We start from the raw sequence: 26,338 nt of genomic DNA, 5'->3' as shown, positions 1-26,338 counted from the left end.
GCGCGGACGCTCCCAGCACTGGGGAGTGGGCGGAGGCGGACGCGGGAAGGGGCGGGCCCTCGCTGGGCGGGGCGGAGCGCCAGGCCGCGCCCGAGGCTCGGCGGGGACGCCGGCTGCTGCGGCGGGAGGGCAGGTAGGGCCCTGCGTTCGGCGGGGCGCTGGAGTCCTTCCGGCGGCCGCCGGGCGGCAAGCGGACACCTACAGCTGGCGGGACGCAGGCAACGCCGAGGGCAGCCGGGCGAGCGCCGGGGCTTGCGACGGCGCCGGTCGAAGGCGGGACAGGAAGGCCCCGCGCCGCAGCTTCTCCCGGCGTAGGGAGCGGGCTCGGGCCGCGATCCCCTCTGGGGGTGCCCCCACCCAGGCCGCTTCAGAGGACACGTGTCGGGACGCTGTCGTCTCACCCATGTCATAGCCCCTCCCCCAGGTCCGGGATCCCCGGCCGGCTGGCCCCATTATCCCCCGGCCCACCCCTCGCGCTGGCCCGCGGTCCCGGCCGGGTCCCTCTCCTCACCCGTCCGTCTCCCTGGGCGGCGAGTGGCTCGGCTCCCCCCGCAGAAGACACTCGTCAGCACGTTCTCACCCTGTCATCTCCTCTCTCCGCCTAGCTCGCCCCCGGCCGAAGGACCCCGGCCCCCTCCAGCCCATTGTCCGCGGGCCCAGCCCCGCGCTGACCGCAGGCTTGACCCTACCGACGCCCACCCGCCGCCCCCGCACCTCGGCGCGTCTCCCCCCAAAGCGCGCGGCGCCCCGGGATGCAGCCCGCGGGGTGGGCGGCCGTCAGGGAGGCGGCAGGCCGCGACGTGCTGGCCGCCGACCTGCGCTGCAGCTTCTTCGCCTCGGCCCTGCGGAGCTACAAGCGCGACTCAGTGCTGCGGCCCTTCCCCGCGTCCTATGCCCGCCACGACTGCAAGGACTTCGAGGCTCTGGTGAGTGTGCCCCGTCGCCCCCGGCACTGCGTCCGGGCCGCGTTGTGTGTGGAACCCGTGTTTCGTGAAGGTGCCAGCCCCGCACTTAACACCCCCAGCCTGGTCTTGCGGAAGGTTTGTTTCCAGGAGCTCAGAACACTCCCAACACCCTAGATATTGACACTCCCAAGTGACTCCCCGAGATGAAGTGAGAAATTCAACAATTGCATAGGCCTCCACAGCATTTCCTAGTGAATCAGCTGATTCTGCTAAATAGGAAGTTATCTATCCCAAATGAGACATCATAAGTCATCAAAGCCACCGGGACCTCATCTTCAGATAACGTATTATGTGCCCAGTACTTTTTATAAATTGTAGCATATGTCCAGTACACATGTAAGCTGTTATTTCTCTGATGATTCAGGAGGCACTTAATTTCTTGCAGAGTTCACCTCAGGGTCAGCCTTCCAGATATTAGTTATCTTTGTAATCCAAATGTTCGGAATTACCTAGAAAAATCGAACTTGCCAAACTTGCTTCTCTTGAGAAATAAAAAATCGAAAGCCTATAGGCTTTAAAGACATTGAGTTTGTACTCAGAGGTTTTCTCTCAGAAAAAACTCCAGGCCTACCCTGGTTTCATTGGTGAGTTCTGCCAATCACTGAGGAACTAAGTAATTGCAGTCTTGCAAAAATTCTTCCAGAGTAGAAAAATAGGGTAGTGTAATCTTGATACTAAATCTAGTAAGAATGATACAAGAAAATTATAGGCCAATGTCACCGAAGAGTATAAATATAGAGATCATCTATTAGGATCCTAAAATTAACAATATATAAAAAAGAATAATTACTTATTAATATGTTGGGTTTTTACCAGAAATGTGAAATTAGTTCAACATTAGAAAATCTCTTAATATTACAAGCCATTTTTATGGAATGTTGATCATGATTAGAATTAACAGATATTTAAAATTATTTCTGATGAGGTGGTCAGTATTGGGTGACCCTTTTTGCTTTCACTCCCAGATGGTCAAGGGGTAATGGCCCAGCTTCCTCGCCCCTGCCTGGTCCATTGCAGCTTAGGCTAGGGATGTGTTGATGGGGCTTCAGATCTTGACCACGGTGCATAGGGGTTTCAGGGTACAGGGAATGGGAGGTTGGAGAAAGGCAAGCAGACTGACTTCCCCCATGGTTTGTTCTGCAAATTCAAATATTTAATTCTGTGCATTTGTGCTATCAGAGTGTTGGAGAATGAACCTTTCTTCAGTTTTGTCAGTGGATATATACTGAGTTCCTGCTGTGGGCCAGGTGCTAAGGATACAAAATTAAAAGAATCAAGGAGAGGTTAACAGATCAGTTACCCTATGGGGTAAGCCCTATATACAACACAGAAGCCCAGAGCAGGACTCAACATCTTGGCAGTAGGCTGGAATCAGAGAGTACTAACCAGGGGCAGTTACAACACCATGCTGAGTCCCCAGGGACATGGAGGATTTGGAGTTGCTGAGAGGAGGAAAGAGGTATTCCAGGAGTAGCAGCAGGATGGGCAGAATACTGGGATCTCATCAAGAAGGACAAGTCTGTGCTTCCGTGTGACTTTTGTGGGGAATAGGAAAAGATGAGGCCAACCAGGGCAATCAGAGCTGTGCATGATCTGCCCAGATGTGTAGATTTTATCCTTGGTCTGGGAGGGCAGTAGTGACATCCAGGATGTATAAGACCCTTGTGGTGGCGGGGTGACAGAGGGATCTGTTCAAGAGTAGAGAGAGAAAAAACTGGGAGTCAGAGGGCCCAAACTCACCAGAGGTGATGCCCCACAATACGCTTTATTATTTTTTCCAAGAAACATCCAAATGGACTAGAATGCTCAGCATGTTCTCTTTCTGTAAGAACAGAATCAGGTTACTTTGATGGATATGGGATAACACAGAGGGATCTTTGGAGTTGTTCACGCATTGATTTGTTCATGCTTTTTAAACAATTCATTTTAATTATACAAGTAATGTTTGATTATATTCTTGTTACAAAAAATCCAAGTGATAAAGTGTAAGCGTCCCTGATGGAGCTCACCCTGCCCCACATCCCTCTCCATAGCTACTAGTGCACTCAGTTTGAGGCATACACTTCCTCCCACACTGGTAATCCTTTAGGAGAGCATTGACAATTTGGGTAGCCCCAAATAGCTGCCTCCTCTGTAGGGACAGACTGTCGTGAGCATGGGGCTCATTTGGGGGCCATTTTTAGACAGTGCACTCTTTCTCTCAGGGGCCACTGAAAAAAAGCGGATTCTTACTATCCCAACCTGTCACCATTCCTTATGGGGCCCCAGAGTGAGGGAAGTTAGCCCAGGCCATGCAGATTCTTGGTTTTCTTTTAGGCAGAAAGAGCTTAGAAGCTCTTTCTGAGGAGAAACCTCTCACCAGGCAGGGCCTGGCATGACCTTTGGGGACATGTGCATGTTCTTAGATAAACACGCTGTAGGTTTCATTTTGCCATATGTTACTTGAATTAAAGAAAAGGTGCAGAGAACTTGGCATCTGGACTTATGTCTTTCTGACTTAAAGGTTAACCTATAAAAGAGAGTCCGATCTGGACTCGGCCTTCTGGATCATTTTGTGGTTACTTGGAGAAGGAAGGTTTGTAGCTTTTAAAAGTCTCCCATTTTCCATCCCTGATCAGGGAAGATCCTATGTGCCTCAGAGCAACTGAGCTCCTGGGTCACAACTACTGGAAAAACATCTCCCATTTTAATTTGTTTGGCTAAAAGCCCTTGGAAGTAATGTGAAACAGTGTATCATTTTCAGCCATTTAAAATTAATTTTCTCTACACTATGAGATGTCTTAACACCTGTAACACACTTGTTGCAGTTTCCAAAATTTAGATCTCTGGCTTAAATTACTTCTTGACAGTTGTTTTCCTGAGACTGCCCCCTGCTGAGCCACACTCTGAGGCTTAGCGTGGCTCTGGCCTGTTCTTTCGTGGGCTTCCTGGATGGCTCAGATGGTAAAGAATCTACCTCCAGTATAGGAATCTACCTGCAGTAGAGGGTTTGATTATTTCATAGCCCCCCAAATTCCAAATCATCTCTCAAGTACCTTGTTTTGAGAACGTTTCTGTCAGTGTTCAGCTTTTCGATTTTGTACTAGTTATTTGTATTCCCAGTGCCTGGCCTGGGAGGTGCTTATCAGATGTTTGAGGAATCACACTGGGTATGTGCTGATTGCCCAGGCTGAGGGTTTTTGATTCTGTTTCTTGGGAAAAAAGTTGGCTCAGCTCTTTTCAGGTCAGAGAATCTGTAGCATTCTTGGAATGTCCAATAGCCTTGGCCATCAGCCCCCTCAGACTTCAGGTTGTGCAGTTCACATTCCTGAATCACTGACACAGAATCTTGTCACTGGCGTCACAGCCATAAGGTTTTTGTTTTGTTTCCCCCCCTAGAAAATACCGTGCCCTGGTTCTCCATTAGCTTGCAGACCCTTGCTGGGAGTGGGAGGTGGGCAGGGATGGCTCTTTTGTATTAATTTCAGCCCCTTACCACCCAAAGTGTGGTTGAGGGCCTGCAGAATCAGCATCACCTTGGAGCTTGTTAGAAATGCAGCTTGTTGGGCCGCACTCCAGACCTACCCAGTCAAAATCTGCATTTTAAGGAGATCCATGGGTGTTTCTGGGTGTTTGTGGGCTTCCCTTGTGGCTTAGCTGGTAAAGAATCCGCCTGCAATGTGGGAGACCTGGGTTCGATCCCTAGGTTGGGAAGATTCCCTGGAGAAGGGAAAGGCTACCCACTCCAGTATTCTGGCCTGGAGAATTCCATGGACTGTATAGTCCATGGGGTCACAAACAGTCAGACACGACTGAGCGGCTTTTACTGGGTGTTTGTGTGCCTAGTAAAGCCTGAGAAGCACTGCAGCTAGCTACACTATTCCCGTATCCTATTCGGGGGCCCAGTGACTGTTGGTTCAGGTCTGGCTTATAATGTCTAGACAAACTGACTCCTCAATGTCTGGATTAAAACGTGAATAAGCTTCTTCCCTGACCCCAGGGCATGCCTGCCCTCTCCAGGCCACTCCCTCTCTGTCCCTGCAAACTCTGCTTCATCCTTTCAGATACAGCTGGAACCTCCTCTTATTCTGGGCCTCCACTTCCTAGCAGTTAGGAGTCCTTCATCTGGGTTCCTACACAATTTTAACAAATTTGCTGTTATAAATAATGCTGTGGTGGGAATTCCCCTGGGGTCCAGTGGTTAGGACTCCATGCTTTTGTTGCCAAGGGCATGGGTTTGATCCCTGGTTAGCAAACTAAGGTCCTTCTATTACATTAATCGTTGCTTATATGTCTAGTTATTTTCTTGAAGTAAATTCCAAAAGGTGAAATTGTTGGGCTCATCAACTAACAGACCTTTCTAAGGAAAGCTTTTGTTGCTTATTTCCTGATTGGAAATTAAATATTAACATTTACTGGGAAGATCATTCTTTATAAGGGCCTCAACCTTGGCTTGAGTTGGAATTACCTGAGAAGCTTCATACTGACATCTGGGTCTCACCGTGTACATATTCTGATTTAATTGGTTTGAGGCGGAACCTAGGCATTATGTTTTTTGTTTATTTGTAGAGAATATGTAATTTAAATTTTTTTCTAGTAATTGATTTGATCATTTCATGGGCACTCAGGTGCTGAGTAGCGGAGGAAATGGTAGCAAACAGATTCAGTGTGGTCAGTAAGTGTCCTTTAGGTACATACTTGGTATCTCAATGTAAACCTCTCAGTCTCTCAGATTATTTTTTTATTTCTGTTTTCAGGAGGACTGTGTGTAACGCATTTAATCTTCCTAATAACTCAGTGATGTAGATTCTGTTACCATCTCTGTCACCATCCGCTCATCAGTATATGAGATGGTGGCAGATAACTCTCCAGCTTCCAGGTGATGCTGGTGTGGGGTTAGGGTAGAAAACCACCCTTTTAAAGGGTCCCTGTGATGACTCTTTTTATGAAGAGGGTTGTAGACTCTCAACCCTAATCTGTCTTAGTCAATCTGGATTTTCATGCCTTCAGCTCAGTTCATTTAGTCACTCAGTCGTGTCTGACTCTTTGTGACCCCAGGACTGCAGCATGCCAGGGTTCCCTGTCCATTATCAACTCCTGAAGCTCGCTAAAACTCTTGTCCATCCAGTCAGTGATGTCATCCAGCCATCTCATCCTCTGTTTTCCCCTTTTCCTCCTGCCTTCAGTCTTTCCCAGCATCAGGGTCTTTTCTAATGAGTCAGTTCTTTGCATCAGGTAGCCAAAGTATTGGAGTTTCAGCTTCAGCATCAGTCCTTCCAGTGAATATTCAGGACTAATTTCCTTTAGGATTGACTGGTTTGATCTCCTTGCAATCCAAGTGACTCTCAAGAGTGTTCTCCAACACCACAGTTCAAAAGCAGCAATTCTTCGGTGCTCAGCTTTCTTTATGGTCTAACTCTCACATCCGTACATGACTACTGGAAAAATCATAGCTTTGACTAGATGGACCTTTGTTGGCAAAGTAATATCTCTGCGTTATAATATGCTATGTTGGTCATAGCTTTTCTTCCAAGGAGCAAGCGTCTTTTAATTTCATGGCTGCAGTCACCATCTGCAGTGATTTTGGAGCCCCCCAAAATAAAGTCTGTCACGGTTTCCATTGTTTCCCCATCTATTTGCCATGAAGTGATGGGACCGGATGCCATGATCTCTGTTTTTTGAGTGTTGAGTTTTAAGCCAACTTTTTCACTCTCCTCTTTCACTTTTATCAAGAGACTCTTTAGTTCTTCTTCTGTTTCTGCCATAAGGGCGGTGTCATCTATGTATCTGAGGTTATTGACATTTCTCCTGACAATCTTGATTCCAGCTTGTGCTTCATCCAGCCTAGCGTTTTGCATGATGTACTCTACATATAAGTTAAATAAGCAGGGTAACAATGTAGCCTTGATGTACTCCTTTCCCAACTGGAGAAGGGAATGTCAAACCGCTTCAGTATTCTTGCCTTGAGAACCCCATGAATGGTATGAAAAGGCAAAAAGATAGGACACTGAAAGATGAACTCTCCAGGTCTGGAGAACAGTGGAGAAATAACTCCAGAAAGAATGAAGAGATGGAGCCAAAGCAAAAACAGTGCCTAGTTGTGGATGTGACTGGTGATGGAAGTAAAGTCCAATGCTGTAAAGAGCCATACTGCATAGGAACCTGGAATGTTAGGTCCATGAATCAAGGTAGATTGGGAGTGGTCAAACAATAGATGGCAAGAGTGAATATCGGCATTTTAGGAATCAGTGAACTAGAATGGACTGGAATGGGCGAATTTAACTCAGATGACCATTATATCTACTACTGTGGGCAAGAATCCCTTAGAAGAAATGGAGTAGCCCTCGTAGTCGACTAAACAGTCTGAAATGCAGTGCTTGGGTGCAGTCTCAGAAATGACAGAATGATCTGTGTTCGTTTCCAAAGCAAACCATTCAGTATCACAGTAATCCAAGTCTATACCCAAACCAGTAATGCTGAAGAAGGTGAAGTTGAATGTTTCGATGAAGACTGACAAGACCTTCTAGAACTCACCCCCCAAAAAAAGATGTTCTTTACGTTATAGGAGACCGGAATGCAAAAACAGGAAGTCAAGAGCTACCTGGAGTAACAGGCAAATTTGACCTCGGAGTACAAAATGAAGCAGGGCAAAGGCTAACAGTTTTGCCAAGAGAACAAACATCCTTTTCCAACAACACAAGAGAAGATTCTGCACATGGACATCACCAGATGGACAATGCCGAAATCAGTTTGATTATATTCTTTGCAGTCAGAGGTGGAGAAGCTCTATACAGTCAGCAAAAGCAAGACCGCGAGCTGACTGTGGCTCAGATTATGAACTCCTTATTGCAAAATTCAGACTTAAATTGAAGAAAGTAAGGAAAACCACTAGACCATTTAGGCATGACCTGAATCAAATCCCTTGTGATTATACAGTGGATGTGACAAGTAGATTCCAGAGATTAGATCTGATAGTCTCTGCCTGGAGAACTATGGATGGAGGTTCATGACATTGTATAGGAGGCAGTGATCAAGACCATCCCCAAGAAAAATAAATGCAAAAAGGCAAAATGGTTGTCTGAGGAGACCTTACAGATAGCTGAGAAAAGAAGAGAAGGTAAAGGCAAAGGAGAAAAGGAAAGATATACTCATTTGAATGCAGAGTCCCAAAGAATAGAAAGGAGAGATAAGAAAGCCTTCCTCAGTGATCAATGAAAGAAATAGAGGAAGACAATAGGATGGGAAAGACTAGAGATCTCTTCAAGAAAATTAGAGATACCAAGGGACCATTTCATGCAAAGATGAACACAATAAAGGACAGAAATTGTATGAACCTAACAGAAGCAAAAGATGTTAAGAGGTGGCGAGAATACTCAGAAGAACTGCACAAAAAAGATTTTCATGACCCAGATATTCATGATGGTGTGATCACCCACCTAGAGCCAGACATCCTGGAATGAGAAGTTAAGTGGGCCCTAGGAAGCATCACTAGAACAAAGCTAGTGGAGGTGATGGAATTCCAATTGAGCTGTTTCAGATCCTAAAAGATGATGCTGTGAAAGTGCTGCACTCAATATGCCAGTTTGGAAAGCTCAGCAGTGGCCACGGGACTGGAAAAGGCCAGTTTTCATTCTGTTCCCAAAGAAAGGCAATGCCAAAGAATGTTCAAACTACTGCACAATTGCGCTCATCTCACACGCGAGCAAAGTAATGTTCAAAATTCTCAAGCCTGGCTCAACAGTACGTGAACTGTGAACTTCCAGATGTTCAAGCTGCATTTAGAAAAAGCAGAGAAACCAGAGATCAGGTTGGCAACATCTGTTGGATCATTGATAAAGCAAGAGAGTTCCAGAAAAACTTCTGCTTTATTAACTACACGAAAACCTTTGACTGTATGGATCACAACAAACTGTGGAAATTTCTTTAAGAGATGGGAATACCAGACCACCTTACCTGCCTGCTGAGAAATCTGTATGTAGGTCAAGAAGCAGCAGTTAGAACTGGACTTGGAACAACAGACTGGTTCCAAATAAGAAAAGGAGTACATCAAGGCTGTATGTTGTCACCCTGCTTATTTAACTTACATGCAGAGTACATCATGTGAAATGCCAGGCTGGATGAAGCACAAGCTGGGGTCAAGATTGTCAGGAGAAATGTCAGTAACCTCAGATACATAGATGACACCATCCTTATGGCAGAAAGCGAAGAACTAAAGAGCCTCTTGATGAAAGTAAAAGAGGAGAGTGAAAAAGCTGGCTTAAAACTCAGTGTTCAGAAAATTAAGGTCATGGTATTCGGTCCCATCACTTCATGGCAAATAGATGGGGAAACAATGGAAACCATGACAGACTTTATTTTGGGGGGCTCCAGAATCACTGCAGATGGTGACTGCATCCATGAAATTAAAAGACGCTTGCTCCTTGGAAGAAAAGCTGTGACCAACCTAGACAGCATATTAAAAAGCAAAGACATTACTTTGCCAACAAAGGTCCATCTGGTCAAAGCTGTTTTTTCCAGTAGTCATGTATGGATGTGAGAGTTAGACTATAAAGAAAGCTGAGTGCTGAAGAATTGATGCTTTTGAACTGTGATGTTGGAGAAGACTGTTGAGTCTCTTGGACTGCAAGGAGATCAAACCAGTCAATCCTAAAGGAAATCAGTCATGAATATTCATTGGAAGGACTGATGCTGAAGCTGAAACTCCAATACTTTGGCCACCTGATGCAAAGAACTGACTCATTAGAAAAGACCCTGATGCTGGGAACGGTTGAAGGCAGGAGAAGGGGATGAGAGAGGATGAGATGGTTGGATGGCATCACTGACTCGATGGACAGAGTTGAAGCAAGCTTCGGGAGTTGGTGTTGGACAGGGAAGCCTGGTGTGCTGCAATCCCTGGGGTCGCAAAGAGTCGGAGATGACTGAGTGACTGAACTGAACTTTCCCAATTCGGAAACAGTCTCTTGTTCCATGTCCAGTCCTAACTGTTGCTTCTTGACCTGCATACAGATTTCTCATGAGGCAGGTAAGGTTGTCTGTTATTCCTGTGTCTTTAAGAATTTTCCAGAGTTTGTTGTGATGCACACAGGCAAAGGCTTTGGTGTGGTCAATAAAGCATAAATAGATGTTTTTCTGGAACTGTCTTTCTTTTTCTATGATCCAGTGGATGTCGGCAATTTGATCTCTGGTTCCTCTGCCTTTTCTAAATCCAGCTTGAACATCTGGAGGTTTTCATACCTTAGGTTTGTGCAAGGTGAGCCTGTACGCAACTGTTCTGTCTTATCTTTCCTGCCTTCATCGCAGTGGGCCACCCCACTTTTCCAGGTGTCGTTCTGTGGTCAGGTCCCTGAGGCTGGTGACCTTGGCTGTACCTTTGGTTCATTTCCTTCCAGCACCTCCACCCACAGCTAGTAATTATGGCCTCAGACATCTTCCTAGACAAGGGTTTTGTTTTGTTTTTTTTTTTTCAATATGTTCTTTCCTGCTGCCAGCCCTTCTAGGACAATATTGCTTAACATCTAAGCCTGAGTATCCCCGCTTTTCCTGATGATAAGAATCACCTGTGACAACTGCTGTAGACACAGTGTCTTGGGCCACGTCCCAGGAGAGTTTGATCTGGGTTGTTGCCAGGTGTCCGCCAAGCTGTCCTGTGCCCCTCCCAACTCCTTCCCTCCCTCCCCCGCCCCAACCCGGACCCGAAGCAAGGAGACTAAGTTGTCTCCTTCTAAGGTCATTGGTCCCCTCTCTCTTCTGCTTGTCTCCTGCTGGTTCCCTGCTCTTGGTTTCTTAGTCACCCAGACCACCTCTTCCTTTCTCAAACCCCTTTGACCACTTAGCAGTGTCCAGTGTTTAGGACTTGCCCAGGCTCCTTCAGCCACTTCTCCAACTGAATGCATCCTTATTCCTTAGAGCAGAGACTGCAAAAAGGTGGCCTGTGGGATGACAGGTTTTGTTTTTCATCTGGTCTTTTACAAGCAAGAAAAAAGTCTGAGGCTCCACAGCCTGGGTAGAGGTGGCCCTTAGGCAGAGAGCAGCTGGAGGTTGGTGGCTGGGCCCTTTGGTGGGCCTCCAGTGCAACACAGTCCTCACTGCTCTTTCCTAGACAACCTCTTTCTCTTCTTCATCACTTGCCTGGCCTTGGGGCATTTGAGCCCTGGACCATCTTTTGGGAGAGGCACTGTTCCCTTCTCTGCCTCTTTGTCTTGCTCTTTGCCACTGGGAATTCTCTTCCTCTCAAAATTCTACACCCTCACTCAAGGTTCCATTCCCTCCCTACTTGCTTTGAGAACTCTTCCGTCTGCCTTCCCCTCAGCCCCCATAAATGCCTGCCCTCCTCCTGAACACTTTCCCCTCAATCCAGTTGTTGATAAATGCCTTCTAATGTCACCAACTGTGGTTCCTTACTCTTGTCTAGATGGAGAGTTTGTCTTCTTGACCACTCCCCCACCCCCCATACTACACATGACATACATCTTTTTTCTTAAGCCCTTTGACAGGGCTTAGGCATAGACAGTAGCTAGCTGTCTTGGCTGTGTTATTCAGGAAACACACCTAGAGCTTCCCAAGCAGCCTCTTAAATTTCTCCTAGAATTGCTCTCAGAGAAGGCAGTGGCAACCCACTCCAGTACTCCTGCCTGAAAAATCCCATGGATGGAGGAGCCTGGTAGGCTGCAGTCCATGGGGTTGCTAGGAGTCAGACACAACTGAGCGACTTCACTTTCACTTTTCACTTTCATGCATTGGAGAAGGAAATGGCAACCCTCTCCAGTGTTCTTGCCTGGAGAATCCCAGGGACGGGGGAGCCTGGTGGGCTGCTGTCTCTGGGGTCGCACAGAGTCGGACACGACTGAAGCGACTTAGCAGCAGCAGCAGCAGAATTGCTCTTTTGGGCTAAAACAGTCAGTCCACTACTAAATTTCTCCATTGATTTGGTAGGAAAGCATCATGGAGAATGAACTTGTGTCATGTTACCTGGCTTCACGTCTCTGCCTTGCCACTGAATAGCTGTGTGACCCTAGGCAAGGCACTTGAACTCTCTAAGCCTCAGTTTCCTCATTTTTATGTATGTTTGTATGTATGTATGTACATATATATCTTTTAAAGTTAAAAAATTTCTTTTATTGATGTATTCTTGATTTACAGTACTGTTTCAGGTGTATAACACAGTGATTCATGATTTCTAAAGGTTATACTCCCTTTATAGTTAGTATAAAATATCAACTGTTTCCTTCACTGCACAATATGTCCTTGCAACTTGTCTGTTTTCACACAGTAGTTTGTGCTTCGTAACCCCCTACCCTTTCCTACCCCTCCTCCCTGTCCTCCTCCCACTGATAACCACTAGTTCTCTATATCTGTTTGCTTGTTTGTTTTATTTACTAGTTTTATTTTTTGATTCCACATATAGGTGATATCACACAGCATTTGTCTTTCTCTGTCAGACTTATTTCACTTGCACAATGCCCTCCGGGTCCATCTGTGTTGTTGCAAATGGGAACAAAGCAACAGCAGTGCCCCCCTGTGTGGGCAGGCAGCTGTGGGAAGAGCCTGGGCCTAGCTCAGAGTTGAGAGGGGTCTCTCCCACGTCCATAGACTGAGCCCCTGAAAGAGGCCTTGTGTAACTGACAGTCTCTTGTGAGGCCTCCGTCACTCGATCTGGACTGCTGGCAAAGGCTGTGGCTCGCAGGTGGGATCTGAGAGCGGCGATGGGTGTGGTCATTCCAGTGGGAGATAAGACTGGCATAGCAGGTGTGGACCAGGAGTAGGAAAGAGTGTCAGTGGAGACCACGGTGTCCCTGAGGATATATCATTTGGAATGCATCTTCAGGTACTCTCAGTGGCTCCATGTTGCCTACAGAGCAAAAGTCAAGAGTCCCAAGGAGGGTACAGAGTCCTTCACAGGCTGATCTCAAGTCGTCTTCTCACTCCTGTTCCTCCTGGTGACGCTTCCGCCACACTCTTAAGCTGTAGCCACACTGAACCAGCTGCAGTTAATGAAGACAGCACTCTCGGCAGCCCCACTAACTTACTGCCTTCTTACTGCTCTAAGCACAGTACTGGTTTAACTTGGTTAACCTTCAGCAGGAGCCTCAGAAGTGGCTAATCTCATTCCAATTATATGTTTGAGGAAACTGAAACACAGGAAGTTAACTCACCCAGGTCATACAACTAGTAACGGGTAAGCCCAGATTTGGACCTGAGCCACCTGGGAAAAGAGCTTGCAGTTAACTTCCCTTGTGGCCATCAATGCCCCTGACTACAGGCTGCACTTCTGTGCTTCTTGTGCCCTTGCCTGTCAAACTCCATCACACAGCACCTCCCCTTCAAAGCCTTTTCTGACCGCTCCCTTTTCTCCCAGCACCTACCCAACAGGAGTCTCTCTTGTTCCCCTTTTTAGTTTGTACCCATCTTTGTTATGACAGTGAATAGCTGTAAGTCATAATTATTTCTCTTTCTGCTTCCCTACTGTGTAGCTTCAATTCTTGTGGAGCATCTACACATCCCTGTTTTTAAATTGGATCCCCACTGATGGTCCACAAAGCATGCAAATTTAGTTTTATCAGAAACCTGAGTCTGTTGATTGCATCTTTAGAAACAGACAGGAATAAAACAACTCTGAAATGTTACAGGGTTAGGGAATAAACCTCCCAAGGTTTGCAACTGTGAACTAGCTAAAAACAGGAAAGAACTGCTGGTATTCATGAAGTACCAACTACATCCCTAGAAAAGGTACGTGTTGTCCAGGGAGAAATGCAAATTAGAAGAAAAGAAATGGACATACACTGTATAGACCAGGCCCTGAGATTCTGTTACCTTCTTTGATCTTCCTGACAACCCACATGGTTGATAGTGGGGCTCTCATGTTAGAGAGGAGATTGAGGCTCAGCCAGGTCTAGTGGTGGAGCCAGGTCTAAGGAGTGGGGATTCAACCTGAGATCCATCTTTTCTTTCCTCTACATCAAGGGAAACAGAACTTGGAAAATACAAGACAGTCCTTGGTCTTCAGGAATCCTGGCTAATTTGGAGAGACAGTACTGGGGCTGAGTGCTTTAGGGGTTTGGAGGAGAGGGATTGTCTGGGTTGGTAGAGTTGGGGGAAGGGGCATTCCAGGGGACTGAGTGAGCAAAGCTTGGAGGAAGTATGTTCACAGGTGGCACCAGTCTGCAGTGGTGTTTTAAATCCCATTCTGGAGAGATTTGGCTTCTAGTCAGTTCTAATTTCTGAGAAAAAGCTACAGATACGTTGGAGCTCTCTGCTAGCCTAGGTTCTCCAATCGCTTATCAGAAATCCTGGCACCAAGTCTGCTGTGGAATTCAGATTCTGCCTGATTTTACAGAGGCAGTATTGTCCACCTCACACACCAGGTACTAGCCTATATCAGAAGGCTCTGGGATGGATCACAACTCACAACAGGCATTCCATTTCTGCAGAAGTCCTTGTTGTGGTCCACAAAGAGGTCCAGGAGCTCGTCTTTGCCCTCAAGTGTGACAACTCAGGTGTTAAGGAGATGAGATTCACATTGAGTGACTGCAGGAACTGCTCTGGTCTAATGAAGCCCTATGCTCCACGGAGGCTGGCCCCTCTGGTAACAATATCACGAACATAACTACCAGGGTCCTTACAGAAAGTGACCACACTCAGGGAAACCCCAACCGCGGATTCCCCACACGGTTTCTTCCAGTCCAGCTGCAGGTACCGTTGGGGTTGTAGTTACCATAAGCAGTGTTGCTTAGTTATGTATGTAATTGCTGTATTTCTTTTATCTGGTCTCCAGGGGAACAGGTGGATAGGAAATTAACTCATGCTAAAGGGAAAAGGTGTTAACCCTTTACCCGCAGTATGTACTCTGTTCAGTTCAGTTCAGTTGCTCAGTCGTGTCCGACTCTTTGCGACCCCATGAATCGCAGCACGCCAGGCCTCCCTGTCCATCACCAACTCCCAGAGTTCACTCAGACTCACGTCCATCGAGTCCGTGATGCCATCCAGCCATCTCACCCTCGGTCGTCCCCTTATCCTCCTGCCCCCAATCCCTCCCAGCATCAGACTCTTTTCCAATGAGTCAACTCTTCGCATGAGGTGGCCAAAGTACTGGAGCTTCAGCTTTAGCATCATTCCTTCCAAAGAAATCCCAGGGCTGATCTCCTTCAGAATGGACTGGTTGGATGTCCTTGCAGTCCAAGGGACTCTCAAGAGTCTTCTCCAACACCACAGTTTGAAAGCATCAATTCTTCAGCGCTCAGCCTTCTTCACAGTCCAACTCTCTGGTAACATCTCCAGCAGGGTGCATCCCATAATCAGGTATTGAAAGTCCTGGAGAAAAAGACATTGTGTTAATAGTAACACAAAGTGAGATAATTCGATGAAATGAACTTCACTTCTGCTCAGGTTAAGCTTTTTAAAAATTATTTATCTCTTTATTCTTGGCTGTGATGCATGGGCGTTTCTCTAGTTGCAGTGCTCCAGCTCCTCGTTGCTGTGACTTTTCTTGTCGTGGAGCGCAGGCTCTAGGGTGTGTGAGTCAGTAGTTGCAGGTCCCCGCTCTAGAGCCCAGGCTTGGTGGTTGTGGCTTAGTTGCTCAGTGGCATTGGTATCTTCCGGACCAAGGATCGAACCCAAATCTCCTGCATTGGCAGGTGAATTCTTTACCACTGAGCCACTAGGGAAGCCCTTCAGGTTAGGTTTTGTACCAGTTGAGTTACATATAACCTTCCAGTGTTCAGAGCGTTAGGAGTTGGGCAGTATTTGGAAAGGGATCACAGACTTACACATTTTGCCCTCTTAAGAAATTCCTTGGAACATGAAAGACGTGCAGGTTGCCTGCCTTACCACTAGAGGGCCCCTGGTTACTATCATTTTCCCCCAGGATCCTTGCTAACAGTTTTCCCTACTTCAGCTTGCAGATGCCAGCAAGTTACCTAACCTGAAAGAACTTCTCCAGTCCTCAGGAGAAAAAGACCCATCGGCCTGGGACCTGATGAGCTGGATTTTATCGTCAAAGGTCCTGACAATCCACAGTGCAGGGAAGTCAGAGGTGAGACTTTGGTGTATAGGGTCACAGATTCCTGGGCCTGGAGAGCTGTGGGACCTCTTTGTGCACCAGTGTGACCTGGGCAGCTTGTTGAAAATGTAGATTCCTGGACCCTGTCCGCAGAGATTCTGATTCTCTGTCTAGACTGGGGCCCAGCAGTTTGCATATTGGCAGGGCAAAGCCGTGTTCTCCCTCCTTACTAGCTGTGTGACACTGAGCAGGTTACTGGGTGCATTTTGGTACCTGGGTTTTCACTCTGTAAAATGGGAATAATAATAGTATACTTCTATCAGTGGACTGGCTCTGAGAATTAAATGAACTTCCTCACTTAGAATAATGCCTAAGGACACGTGCTAAGGGTTCAGTAAATGTTGGCTATCACAAGCACCCCAGATATTTCTAACAAGGGGAGGATCCTTGACCATAGCTTAAAAGATTCCCGCTCTCAGGAAGCAACGAGGCAGACTGAAGTGGTGGATATCCTCAGGCTGGGTTCAGATCCCGTCTGTTATTTAGTCTTCTGTGCCCTCTTTGTAAATTGAGAATATTAACAGCTCAGAAGGGTGCTATGACAGAATGTGCGTCACCCCCAGTGTAGTTTCTGGCACAGGGCAGGCACTGCATAAATTGGCTTCCCTTGCCTGGCTGGGATCTTGCAGGGACAGGCTGGGATGACAGGGGTCAAAGGGTAGACTGACAGATCGCTGATCTGGTGTTCTTACCTCTAAGTGGTAAGAGGGGTTTGTCTATACCATTCTTCACTTAATCGTTTTTAATTTAAGAGCATTTGATTTTATAAGTTCCTGCTAAAGACAAAAATCCTCCTTACGTGGCCTAGAATTTGGTATCTCGGTTTCTAGTGTCTAGGGACATCCCCCATCCACGTTGGGTGGTAAGAAACCATCAGCATCCTGGAGTGGGAGTCAGGATACCTGTGTTCAGGTCCAGGCTGGGCTGCTAACTCCTGGGTTATGCTCTTTGGGTTTCACTTTTGTCATCTGTTAAATTTAGATTTACTCCTTCCTCGTCAGGCATTTACTGGCTGTTGGGTGTTACAGGCAAAGTAGATAAAGCGGTTGCTTCTTGATGTTTGATTATAGAGCAGTTAAATTCCATTAAAATATGAAGTGTTGGGATCCAGGCTTATCAACTTTTTATTTATCGTGCCCAAGTGAGGACATTAGTCTACCGCATATCATTTTACAAAAGGATATTTTAATATGAAAAAGGGAGGATGGCCCTGACCTCAGGCTGAAAGGATAATTCTTTTAAAGAAGGGCTCATGGCAGCCTTACATCAGTGTAAATATATCTGTGAAATTGCCCTTATTTTTGTCATTTAATCATAACCCAGAGAAAGCTTGACCACAGACTGACTTGGGTCTGGGATGTACTGTTGGAAAGTTACAGAGATGATGCGGTCTCTGCCCTGAAGAGCATTATTATTACCCCTTAGGAAGGAGTTCATCCTTGCATATCAGTTGACTTCTGCTGCATCACAAACCATCCCCAAAATCTACTGGCTGGCAACAACACGGACTGCTTCTCACGATTCTCTGGGTTGGTCGGGTGTTTCTTCTGAGCAGGGCTGGCTCACGCGGGGCTGTCCTAGGGCAACCTCACGTAAGCGGATGGGGCTTCAGCTATCCCAGCTGAAGGCTGCTGTGGCTGGTGCCTGCTTCTACAAGGCTGTCATCCTGTAGAAGGTTTGCAGGGCTTGTGAAGGGTTCCCAGCAGCAGACAAGGGAAAGGGAAGCCCTTTTCAAGTCTCTGTTTGCCGTATGCTTGCCAAGGCCCCGTTAGTCAAGAGAGGTGACAATTTAGGGGGTGGAGAAATGGATTCCATCTCCCTATGAAATCTTGATGGAATTCCACCTGCAAAGTCACATTGCAGAAAGGTGAATGGACAGGGATGGGAGGAAAAATTCGTGGCCAGTTTTGTAATTTATCTCACCTTTCTAGCTCCTGATAGTATTGTAAAGATGGAATGCAGGAAATAAATGTGAAAGGGTAATGAAAATTAGATGTGATCTTTAGTTAGAAGATACAATTCATACTCCTTAGTTAACTGACTGTAGGGGAAAACACCGTTAGAGGAAAGCAGTCTTGAGCTGTAGGCTCTGAACTTGTTTATAAACTGATGTTTTTATTCCTGTGAAACCAGTTGTTCTCATGAGCAGTGCCCATAGGAGCTAAGCCCCAGGCTTTAGGAGGCCATTTTGGCAGCACTCTTTACCAGCTTCCCAAATAAAACTGCGACTTCCTGCATGTTTTCAAGTTTGAAAAGATCCAAAAGCTGACTGGTACCCCTCACACGCCTGTCCCGGTGCCGGACTTCCTGTTTGAAATCGAGTACTCCGACCCAGCCAACGCCAAATTTTATGAGACCAAAGGAGAACGCGACCTCATCTACGCCTTCCACGGGAGCCGCCTAGAGAACTTCCATTCCATCATCCACAATGGCCTGCACTGCCACCTGAACAAGGTGGGGCCCAAGGCTGCTGACATCAGGGGGCTGTGAGGGGGGTGGCCAGAGCTGGTGAGGGTGGGGGTAGGTAGGTTCACCAAGGTCCTGCCACTCAAAGTGTGGTCTGTTGACCAGCAGCATCACCTAGGAGCCTGTGAAATGCAGAATCGTTGGCCCACCAGACCTGAGTCAGAACCTGCATTTTAACAAGGTCTCCAGGGGATTCCTCTACTGATGAAAGTTTGAGAAGCGTCGCTTTAAAGATGGTTCTCAGCCTTGGGTGCACATTTAGAATCGCTTGGGGGAGCTATTAAGAGTCTGGATGCCTGGCTACGTCCCCAGCTTGTTAAGTCAGAATCTGTGGAAGTGGGGCCTGGGCACCAGTATGCTTCCAGAGCTCCCCAGGTGATGCTACTGTGTGGCGAGCCTGGTCTTCCCAGCATGATCCCTGGACCACATCCCTGGGAGCTTGTTGAACACATGGAATCTCAGGCCCATCCAGACCCCATCATATGAGAAATCACAATTCAGTAGACTCCCAAGTGATTCATATGCATGTTGAAGTTTGAGAAGTACTTGCCTCGGGGACCCTCCGAGAGAGTCAGTCATTAGGAAATTGAGAGGAGCTCCCTCCTTGAGCTCCCCCGCACCTCTTTTTTAGGGAAGGGCCCTGTGCTGGGTCATCATTGCTGCGCATGGGCTTTCTCTAGCTGGGGCAGACGGGGCCCACTCTTCACTGGGGTGTGCAGGCTTGATTGCCCCACGCCATGTGGAATCTTCCCAGCCCAGGAATCAAATGTGTCCCCTTCATTGGCAGGCAGACTCTTAACCACTGTACCATGAGGGAAGTCCCTTTGCTCCCTTTTTTAAAATGGGTAAATTTACTTAATCTCTCAGAGCCTCGGGGTCCTCATCTGTAAAATAGGATGCCATTCCCCACCTTCTGGTGTCCTGACAGGACTGAAATACTTCACATATGCAAAGGGCTCTTCCTGTACTTAAGCACTAAGGAAGCAGTGGCTTCTTTTAGAGGCTGAAGGAGAGGGACTGGGGGGGTGGTTGGAGGGTGCAGCTTCTCCCTCGGTTGTGCCAGCATCGGCCTTGTCTGGGGGTTGGTTCCATGAGCTGTGGGCTCATTTGTAGCTGATGCAGCTCCAAGGCAGGAGAGACTTTTCCAACACTGCTGCAGCTGATTATCGCAGTTGAGTTGTGTTGAGGAGGACAGGCCTGTTTACTCTGGCTCTCGGCTTATTATTATGGCCAGGCTACTGGAATCCAGGGGCCCTACACTTCACACTAGAGCACGTCTGAAGAAGTTGTTTGCTGATTCCAGTCTTGTAACCAAGCCTTTGCTTGGTTGAGGGGTTTGTTGCTTAGAAGCATCTCATCAGAGCCCTTTGGTGAAGTGGATGTTCTTCTGGCCGCCTCTGTCTGGGTTTTCAGTGAGGGGCTTGCCTGAGGGAGCCTGCCTGCCAGCTGAAGCTCTAAGAGTGTTTCCTTGGTAGAGATACTCCCAAGTTTCCTGCTTTGTGCTCCCCTGTGCATGGTTCTTGAGTCTAGGGAATTGTGTATACATGGGAGGCATAAGCAGAAGTGGCTGTAGGGTCAGATCAGAGACATTTCCTCCTTGGAGGTCTGTGCTAGCTTTTGAGATAATGGGGACATTGTAAAATGGCCAAGCAGAGGCTTGTTTTGTTTCCCCTAAGCTTCACTTAATTGGTTGAGAATTGTGGAAGCCTGGTGCTGCTGAATAGGATGTTTCTCAGTTCTCAAGTAGAGGATGTTCACTGAGCTATGTAAGGCCATTCAGTCATCTTAAGAGACTGACACTGAGGCCCAGAGATAGAATTTGAATTACAACTTATGTCAAATTCCACCCACTGGTAGCAGTTACTTGGAATATTGTGTGAGGAGTCTGAATCAGTATGAATGAGTGCCATGATTGATATTTTTAAGTTGGCATCGTGATTGATTATTGATGTCTACATGGGCAAAGGATGTGTTTGCTATGCCTGCTGTGGCCTCAGCGTGCAGGTATTTCACCTGAGAGCCTTCTCTTTTACGTGGCATGCTTCCTTGTGGAGGACAGCAAGTTAGCACCTGCCGCCAGCGATCTGCCTCCTAGAATTTTGGACCTTTTCTTGGTCTGCACCAACACAGAACTTAACCCTGCTTCTCATATAGCCCTGCCTTATTTCGTTACAGTGTCTGGTCTGAGAGATTCTTTTCCAAGTAATGACTCAGATCACTTCCCCTAGTCACTTAGGTGTGACCGCCCTCTCCCTGCACACAGGGGCATGACTTTGCTTCTGCAAGCCTGTGAGTGTCACCATGCTTAATCCAGTCATGTAGCAGGAATTACTGATTGCCTAAGACACAAGAGCCTGTCTGTGATGGAATAGCCACTGCTCTCTCGTGCCAGGTATTCTGTGTGGTGCTTCATGTGCGTCGTCTCGTTGAATCCTTGCCCATGACCTTGTGAAGAAGAGATCATCATCACCACTTTGCAGGTGTGGAAACTGAGGCCCGGAGAATTTATATTACTTGCTATCTTGTTAGAAGGGTAGACAGGGTTCAAATGTGGGTCCGTTTGGGCTCTTAACACCTGTGTTTTTCTTACTCAGCCTTAAGCACTAGAACTACTAGTTTGCCAGGTTAGTCAGCCACATCCACAATCAGTTAAACTGTGGTCAGATAGGAATGTGTTTTGTAATATCCCTGTGATGATGTCATGGGATTGTTTGATCTTATGTCTTTTCCTGGGGTCAGGAGAGGCTGGGAGACTTTGTGTTAACAGCTCTACTGAAGAAAGACCTGTGTTGTTTTGCTGCCCCCACTCGGCACTCACCCAGCCCTGTTCGTTTTCTGTTGATCTCCGCTGTTCCAGACATCCTTGTTTGGGGAAGGGACCTACCTCACCAGTGACCTGAGCCTGGCCCTCATTTATAGCCCCCATGGCCACGGGTGGCAGCACAGTCTCCTTGGCCCCATCCTTAGCTGCGTGGCTGTGTGCGAGGTCATTGACCATCCAGATGTCAAGTGCCAAACGAAGAAGAAGGGTGAGTAAGCGCTTGGCCCTGCCCTGGGCTGCAGGCCTCTGGGTGTCAGGCTCTTGCCTTTGGCCCAGCTGTTGGGTGGAACACCCGTTGCATGGCAAGGGATGGGTTGGGTGCAGAGCAGTGTAGGATAGAGCCTGCCTTCAGGGAGTGAGCCGTCTCCTTAAGGACTGAACACAAGGTGAAAAGGGTATCATCTACTACAAGGCAGTAGGTCAGTAGTGCCAGCTGAGAGTGCTGATAAGGTCCATGGGATAGCTCAGAGGAGAGGGCAGTCACGGTGGGTCCAAGTGCTCAGGGAAAGCTTTGAGGTAGAGAAGAGGAAAATGAACCTGCGAGGCCAGAGCACAGGCTCCTTGAAGGCAGAAACTGGGTCTCATTCACTCTTGGGCACCTATTGTCAGCAGGGAGCCTGGTACGTACTTGACATTCAGTAAACATTTGCTAAACTGAAGCTAAGGTTGCGTCTCGCCCTGTTCCTCCAGGCCGCTCTGGTGTGTGCTGGAGCCCCAGGAGGATGTGAGGGGCAGCTGAGGCCATGGGGGTAAATCCTGGGCTCCCCAGTGAGCAGATGACCAGCAGGCCCCTCAGTCCGCTCTCCTGATCTGTCCCTTAAGGCTCTGCCCCCTGCTGTTTCGTCCTGAAAGGCAGAGAAGTCACAGAACTGTCATTCTAGACTCCAGAGCTGGCCTGTTGGTTCCACTGAGAGAAGGAGAATTGAGAACACTGTTCCTGGCCCCTAATGTAAAACAACTGGAATCCTGGGGAACGGGCCCAGGTCTGACGCCACTCTCCCAAACCAGACAGCATGAATATTCGTTTGTATAATTCTTAGGAAGTCTGCACACCATGACATTAAACATCAGGACAAGACCTGGTAATGTCTGCTGTCACAAAGCTTCGGCCTGTTGCGGGCTTTTTTGATTGTTGTTTTTCTGGTTCTTTTTCATATAGCTTTTTCATGTTACTAAAAGGAAAGGGTTTCTGTTTTTTTTAAACAAGTCATGGTATGAAGGGTGGAAGATGAGTGTTCTAGGAAGCTCGAATCCAGAATGGTTAATTTAAAATGCCTGTTAAAAGGCTTGTTCTAGATCAAGTCCTGTTGCTAGCTGCTAGCCCCGGATTATTTTTTTGTTGTGGCCATCAGTCTGCTGCTTCCCTCTGCTTTCCCCACTCAGTCTTCTTCTTTTTTACCCTCTTGTATCTTTTTTTATTTTCCTATTCCCTTTTCCCTCTTCCTGGTGGTCTGTCTGTGGGACTCTCCTGTATTTTAGTCCTGCTTCCCGTACACAGGCCATTCCTCTGCCTGCTGGGGCCTCTCCACCCTCAGGACCAGGAGGCTTGACTCGTTTCTACTCGTAGTTTGCTTTTGTTATTGTATTTCCCCCTGTAAAGTTGTGCTTTTTCTCCTTATTCAGATTCCAAGGAGATAGATCGCAGGAGAGCGAGAATCAAGCACAGTGAAGGGGGCGACGTCCCTCCAAAGTACTTTGTGGTCACTAATAACCAGCTCTTGCGCGTGAAGTACCTGCTGGTGTACTCGCAGAAGCAGCCCAACAGGTGAGACGGACAGTTGCTGCACGAAATCCAGGAGGACAGCCAAGGGCTGTGTTCATAGGAGCGGGTTCCTGGTTGTCAGCGGCCCCTCTCCCTCAGCCTAAACCGCAGCTATGTATAAAATACATAAAGCACTCTGCTTCATGTAAGGGGTGAGGAGGGAGGAATACGTTGAATAAAATGTGGTCCTGGCCCTAGGGGACTGGGTATTACAGTGAGGAATGGCTTTGTTAACACAATGACTTGAGGGACTGAATGAAGCCGAACCGTGAAGCCCCTTAGCCACCTAGGCTCTGATCACGAGGCTGAAATCCACTGACTGGGCTGAACTGAGAGGTAGATTGGGGCCAGGATTGAGCTGGAATTCTGATTCTGTGCTGTCCGGCTCAGTCACTTTCCACAGTGACTCTCAGACCACCACCTGCTCCTTTTTGGACCTGAGATGCTTCATCTTTATCTCTAAAATTAGAGTGTCGAATCCAATAGCAGATGAGGCCATCCTGCCCCACACGAACCTGAGAGTGGCGATTCCTCACGCTGTTCCAGCAGGGTGTATTTGGGGGTTTGGCAGGGCTCTCTGGGGTTGAGGGTCACTTTGAGATTTTGTTGCATTGTTGGTAGAGTTTCTCATGGGGATGAGCAACAGGTAAGCAGGTTAGACAGGGAAAGGGTTATTGTTAATACTCCCAACTCCTGCTTATCTATACCAGTGGCTTCTATGCTTCAGGATTCAATAAACTAGTAAAATCATCTCCCCTTAAATCTGGGAAGTATGTACAGGGTTCCTAAGTTTGGGGGACAGTATTCTGTGCTTTAGAATCATCTGGCTTTTTCTACTTGAAAATTCCATTCTTTTCCCACTCCTTCCTGCAGTGTCTCTGTACTGCACATTTGGATGGCTTAGATCATCTCCCAGTGGGTCAGAGAGGATTTCCCCTGCTCAGAGTGATATCTGTGCATGTCTGAAAGTGAAAAGCTTTGTGCTAAATACCCTGCCACCTGCCGCCATCTGGTCATCTGCCTTAGCAAGGTCATCTGTTTAGATACCATGGTCTTGCTTAAGAAAAGACTGGTTATAAAAGGTACAAGAGGAGCTATAAAAGAAAAGATTAGGATGAGCTCATTGCATAGCTGTCTTTGTACATTTAGAAATTGTTCTGGTGAAAGGCATGTCAGTGCCAGGGCAAACAGCTCCAGATTTTTTGAGCAAAGGAGCACGCATGAAGCTTCATTTCATGGCTCACTCGGAGGACGAAATTCATCATTTCATCTTCTCTGAGCCAGAAGTTGTTGCATACCCTTTAAAAAAATATTTTTCTCTTTGTTCCAACATTCCCCCACCCCCTCTCGCCGCTGAAGCAGGGCTTCCAGCCAGCTCTCCTGGGTCTCCAGCCATTGGTTTACGGTCATGATCACCCTGTATCTGCTGCTGCTGCTCGCAGTGAGTGTCATCAACTCCTCAGCTTTCCAACACTTCTGGAATCGTGCGAAGAGATAATCTTTCTGGGCCTGGTGTGGGGGCCACCTCGATCACGTGCCTTATGATAACTTGTTCTGTATCTCCTGTGCCCCCCATCCAGCCAGGTCAAACCTGGGGGCCACCTGGGGACCACAGGACAATTTTCATATGCCATAAATGTATCAATTGCCTTTGACGATGCTCTCCGCCACTCTAGTCAACAGAGGGCACTGGCCCCTCTTAGCTTTTGGGGGAGATTTCCTGTCTGTTCCTTCCTAAACAGTCTTAGGGAGTTGGCTTTTTTGCCAGGGCCAAAGGAGAAAGTCCTGCTGCATTTGAAAACAAAGTGTCCAGGCTGTGTGTGGGGTGTTTACAATTGCTTCTGGTGGACATCGGCCCTTCTCTAATGCCTTCTTGGAAGGCAGAAAATGTGTAGTGGGGACTATAAATCACTAGGCAGTTGCCTTGTTTTGACTTGAGACACCCAAGAGGAACAGTCCTGTTTCTCATAAAACTCAGTGGGATCGTTTTGAATTCCATCAGCCTTTGTATGCGAGTGCAAAACACTTTTCACAGTTTTCTCACGTCAACAAACAGTCCTCTGCTACAGCTGTAACCCCTCCACCCAGCCGCGGATGAGAAAGGAAGGAGTCAGAGACCCGATAAAAACGATGAGCAACGCAAGTCGTCTTTTTCTAAAAATTACCAATTGCTGATTACAGCCTAAATGGAACCAAATGTTTGTTTTCTGATTTTTTTAAAGAATAACTATTTGACAATTTGTTTTTATGAGCTAAAGGGGGAAATTTCTAAACCTAGAGCACCATTTGGCCAGCGCCCACAGCCTCTTTCCTGGCCATGCTTTAGAGAAAAAAGATTTGAGCTGCAGGCCTGCCTCCTGCTCTCGTTCTCACGAAGCTGCCTTGATTGTGGCCCATCAGCCACAAGTGCCACACTGCAGGCCTTCTGGGGGTGGCCGGCCTTTGAAGCAGAGGCTGGCCTCAGTGTGCCACAGGTGTGTGGGGGCCACGCCTCCCTCCCAGGGCCTGCGGGTCTCTGAGACTCAGCCTGAGCTTTAAATGCACAGGAAAAGCCTCAGGCTGCTCCGGGAGCACTGGTTCTACCTGCTGTATTCTCTGCCCCTCCTTCCTGCCCAGTGTCAGCCATCACGGAGCCCTGATTTTGGGGGGAGATTTCTGTAAAGAAAGAAGATGGAAAGTCATTTTTCTATAATTTGTGAAGTTGTGAAAAAGCCACTATCATGGTTTCTACATTGAATATTGGAACATTTCAGAAATAATAAAGATATTTTCCTAATTTCCAAGTTGCCTTTGTGACTGCTTTTCAGCCTTAATGCGAGGCTGCTGTGTATTCGTTGTGAAGAATTTCATCCTCTCTTTGCTTCCATGTTTGGGGTAGCCATTTTCTGGAGAGTATGTATCTCTAGGATATCCATAGGCATTACATTTATGTCACTGATTTAGCAAATGTGAGCACCTACTGTGTACCAGGCACTAGAAATAGGAGCAGCATCAGGTCCAACTGCCCCTCCCCTCATGGAACTGACAGTCTAGCAAGGTAGACAGACCAGCAGACATTCTCAGGAGTGAAGTTGGCATTATAGGATATTATAAAGGAGTTCTGGAAAACAGTTGGCAGGGTATCTTAACATGGTCTGGGGTCACCCTGAGCCTACAAAGGTACCTTTCATGTACTGATTTCTTTAACCCTCACAACAGACAAGAAAATGAAGTCCCAGAATGTTGAATAACTTGCCCAAAAGTTACATGGATCGGAAGTGGCGGAGCTGAGGGTGGAACCTGGCTTCAGT

At 47.4% G+C, this 26,338-nt stretch overlaps 1 protein-coding gene across 4 annotated transcripts; it reads left to right on the top strand.

Moving 5' to 3' along the window:
- PARP16 (poly(ADP-ribose) polymerase family member 16) lies at positions 1 to 25,831 on the top strand. 4 transcript variants are annotated; one of them, XM_069595405.1, is made up of 7 exons: positions 1 to 133; positions 606 to 926; positions 15,835 to 15,972; positions 18,247 to 18,453; positions 21,323 to 21,494; positions 22,910 to 23,051; positions 24,408 to 25,831. In XM_069595405.1, exons 2-7 carry the CDS (start codon positions 753 to 755, stop codon positions 24,544 to 24,546), a joined length of 972 nt encoding a protein of 323 aa, XP_069451506.1. In that variant the 5' UTR covers positions 1 to 133; positions 606 to 752; the 3' UTR covers positions 24,547 to 25,831. The 4 variants fall into 4 exon arrangements, with proteins under 4 accessions (XP_069451506.1, XP_069451508.1, XP_069451507.1 ...); XM_069595407.1 differs by having other exon boundaries at positions 51 to 133; positions 24,411 to 25,831; XM_069595406.1 differs by having other exon boundaries at positions 54 to 424; positions 24,411 to 25,831.
- The last annotated feature ends 507 nt before the right edge of the window (positions 25,832 to 26,338 follow it).

The sequence above is a fragment of the Ovis canadensis genome, chromosome 7 (genome assembly GCF_042477335.2).
Source record: "Ovis canadensis isolate MfBH-ARS-UI-01 breed Bighorn chromosome 7, ARS-UI_OviCan_v2, whole genome shotgun sequence".
NCBI classification, from domain to species: Eukaryota; Metazoa; Chordata; class Mammalia; order Artiodactyla; family Bovidae; genus Ovis; species Ovis canadensis.
This window is presented reverse-complemented; position numbering and strand designations above follow the sequence as displayed.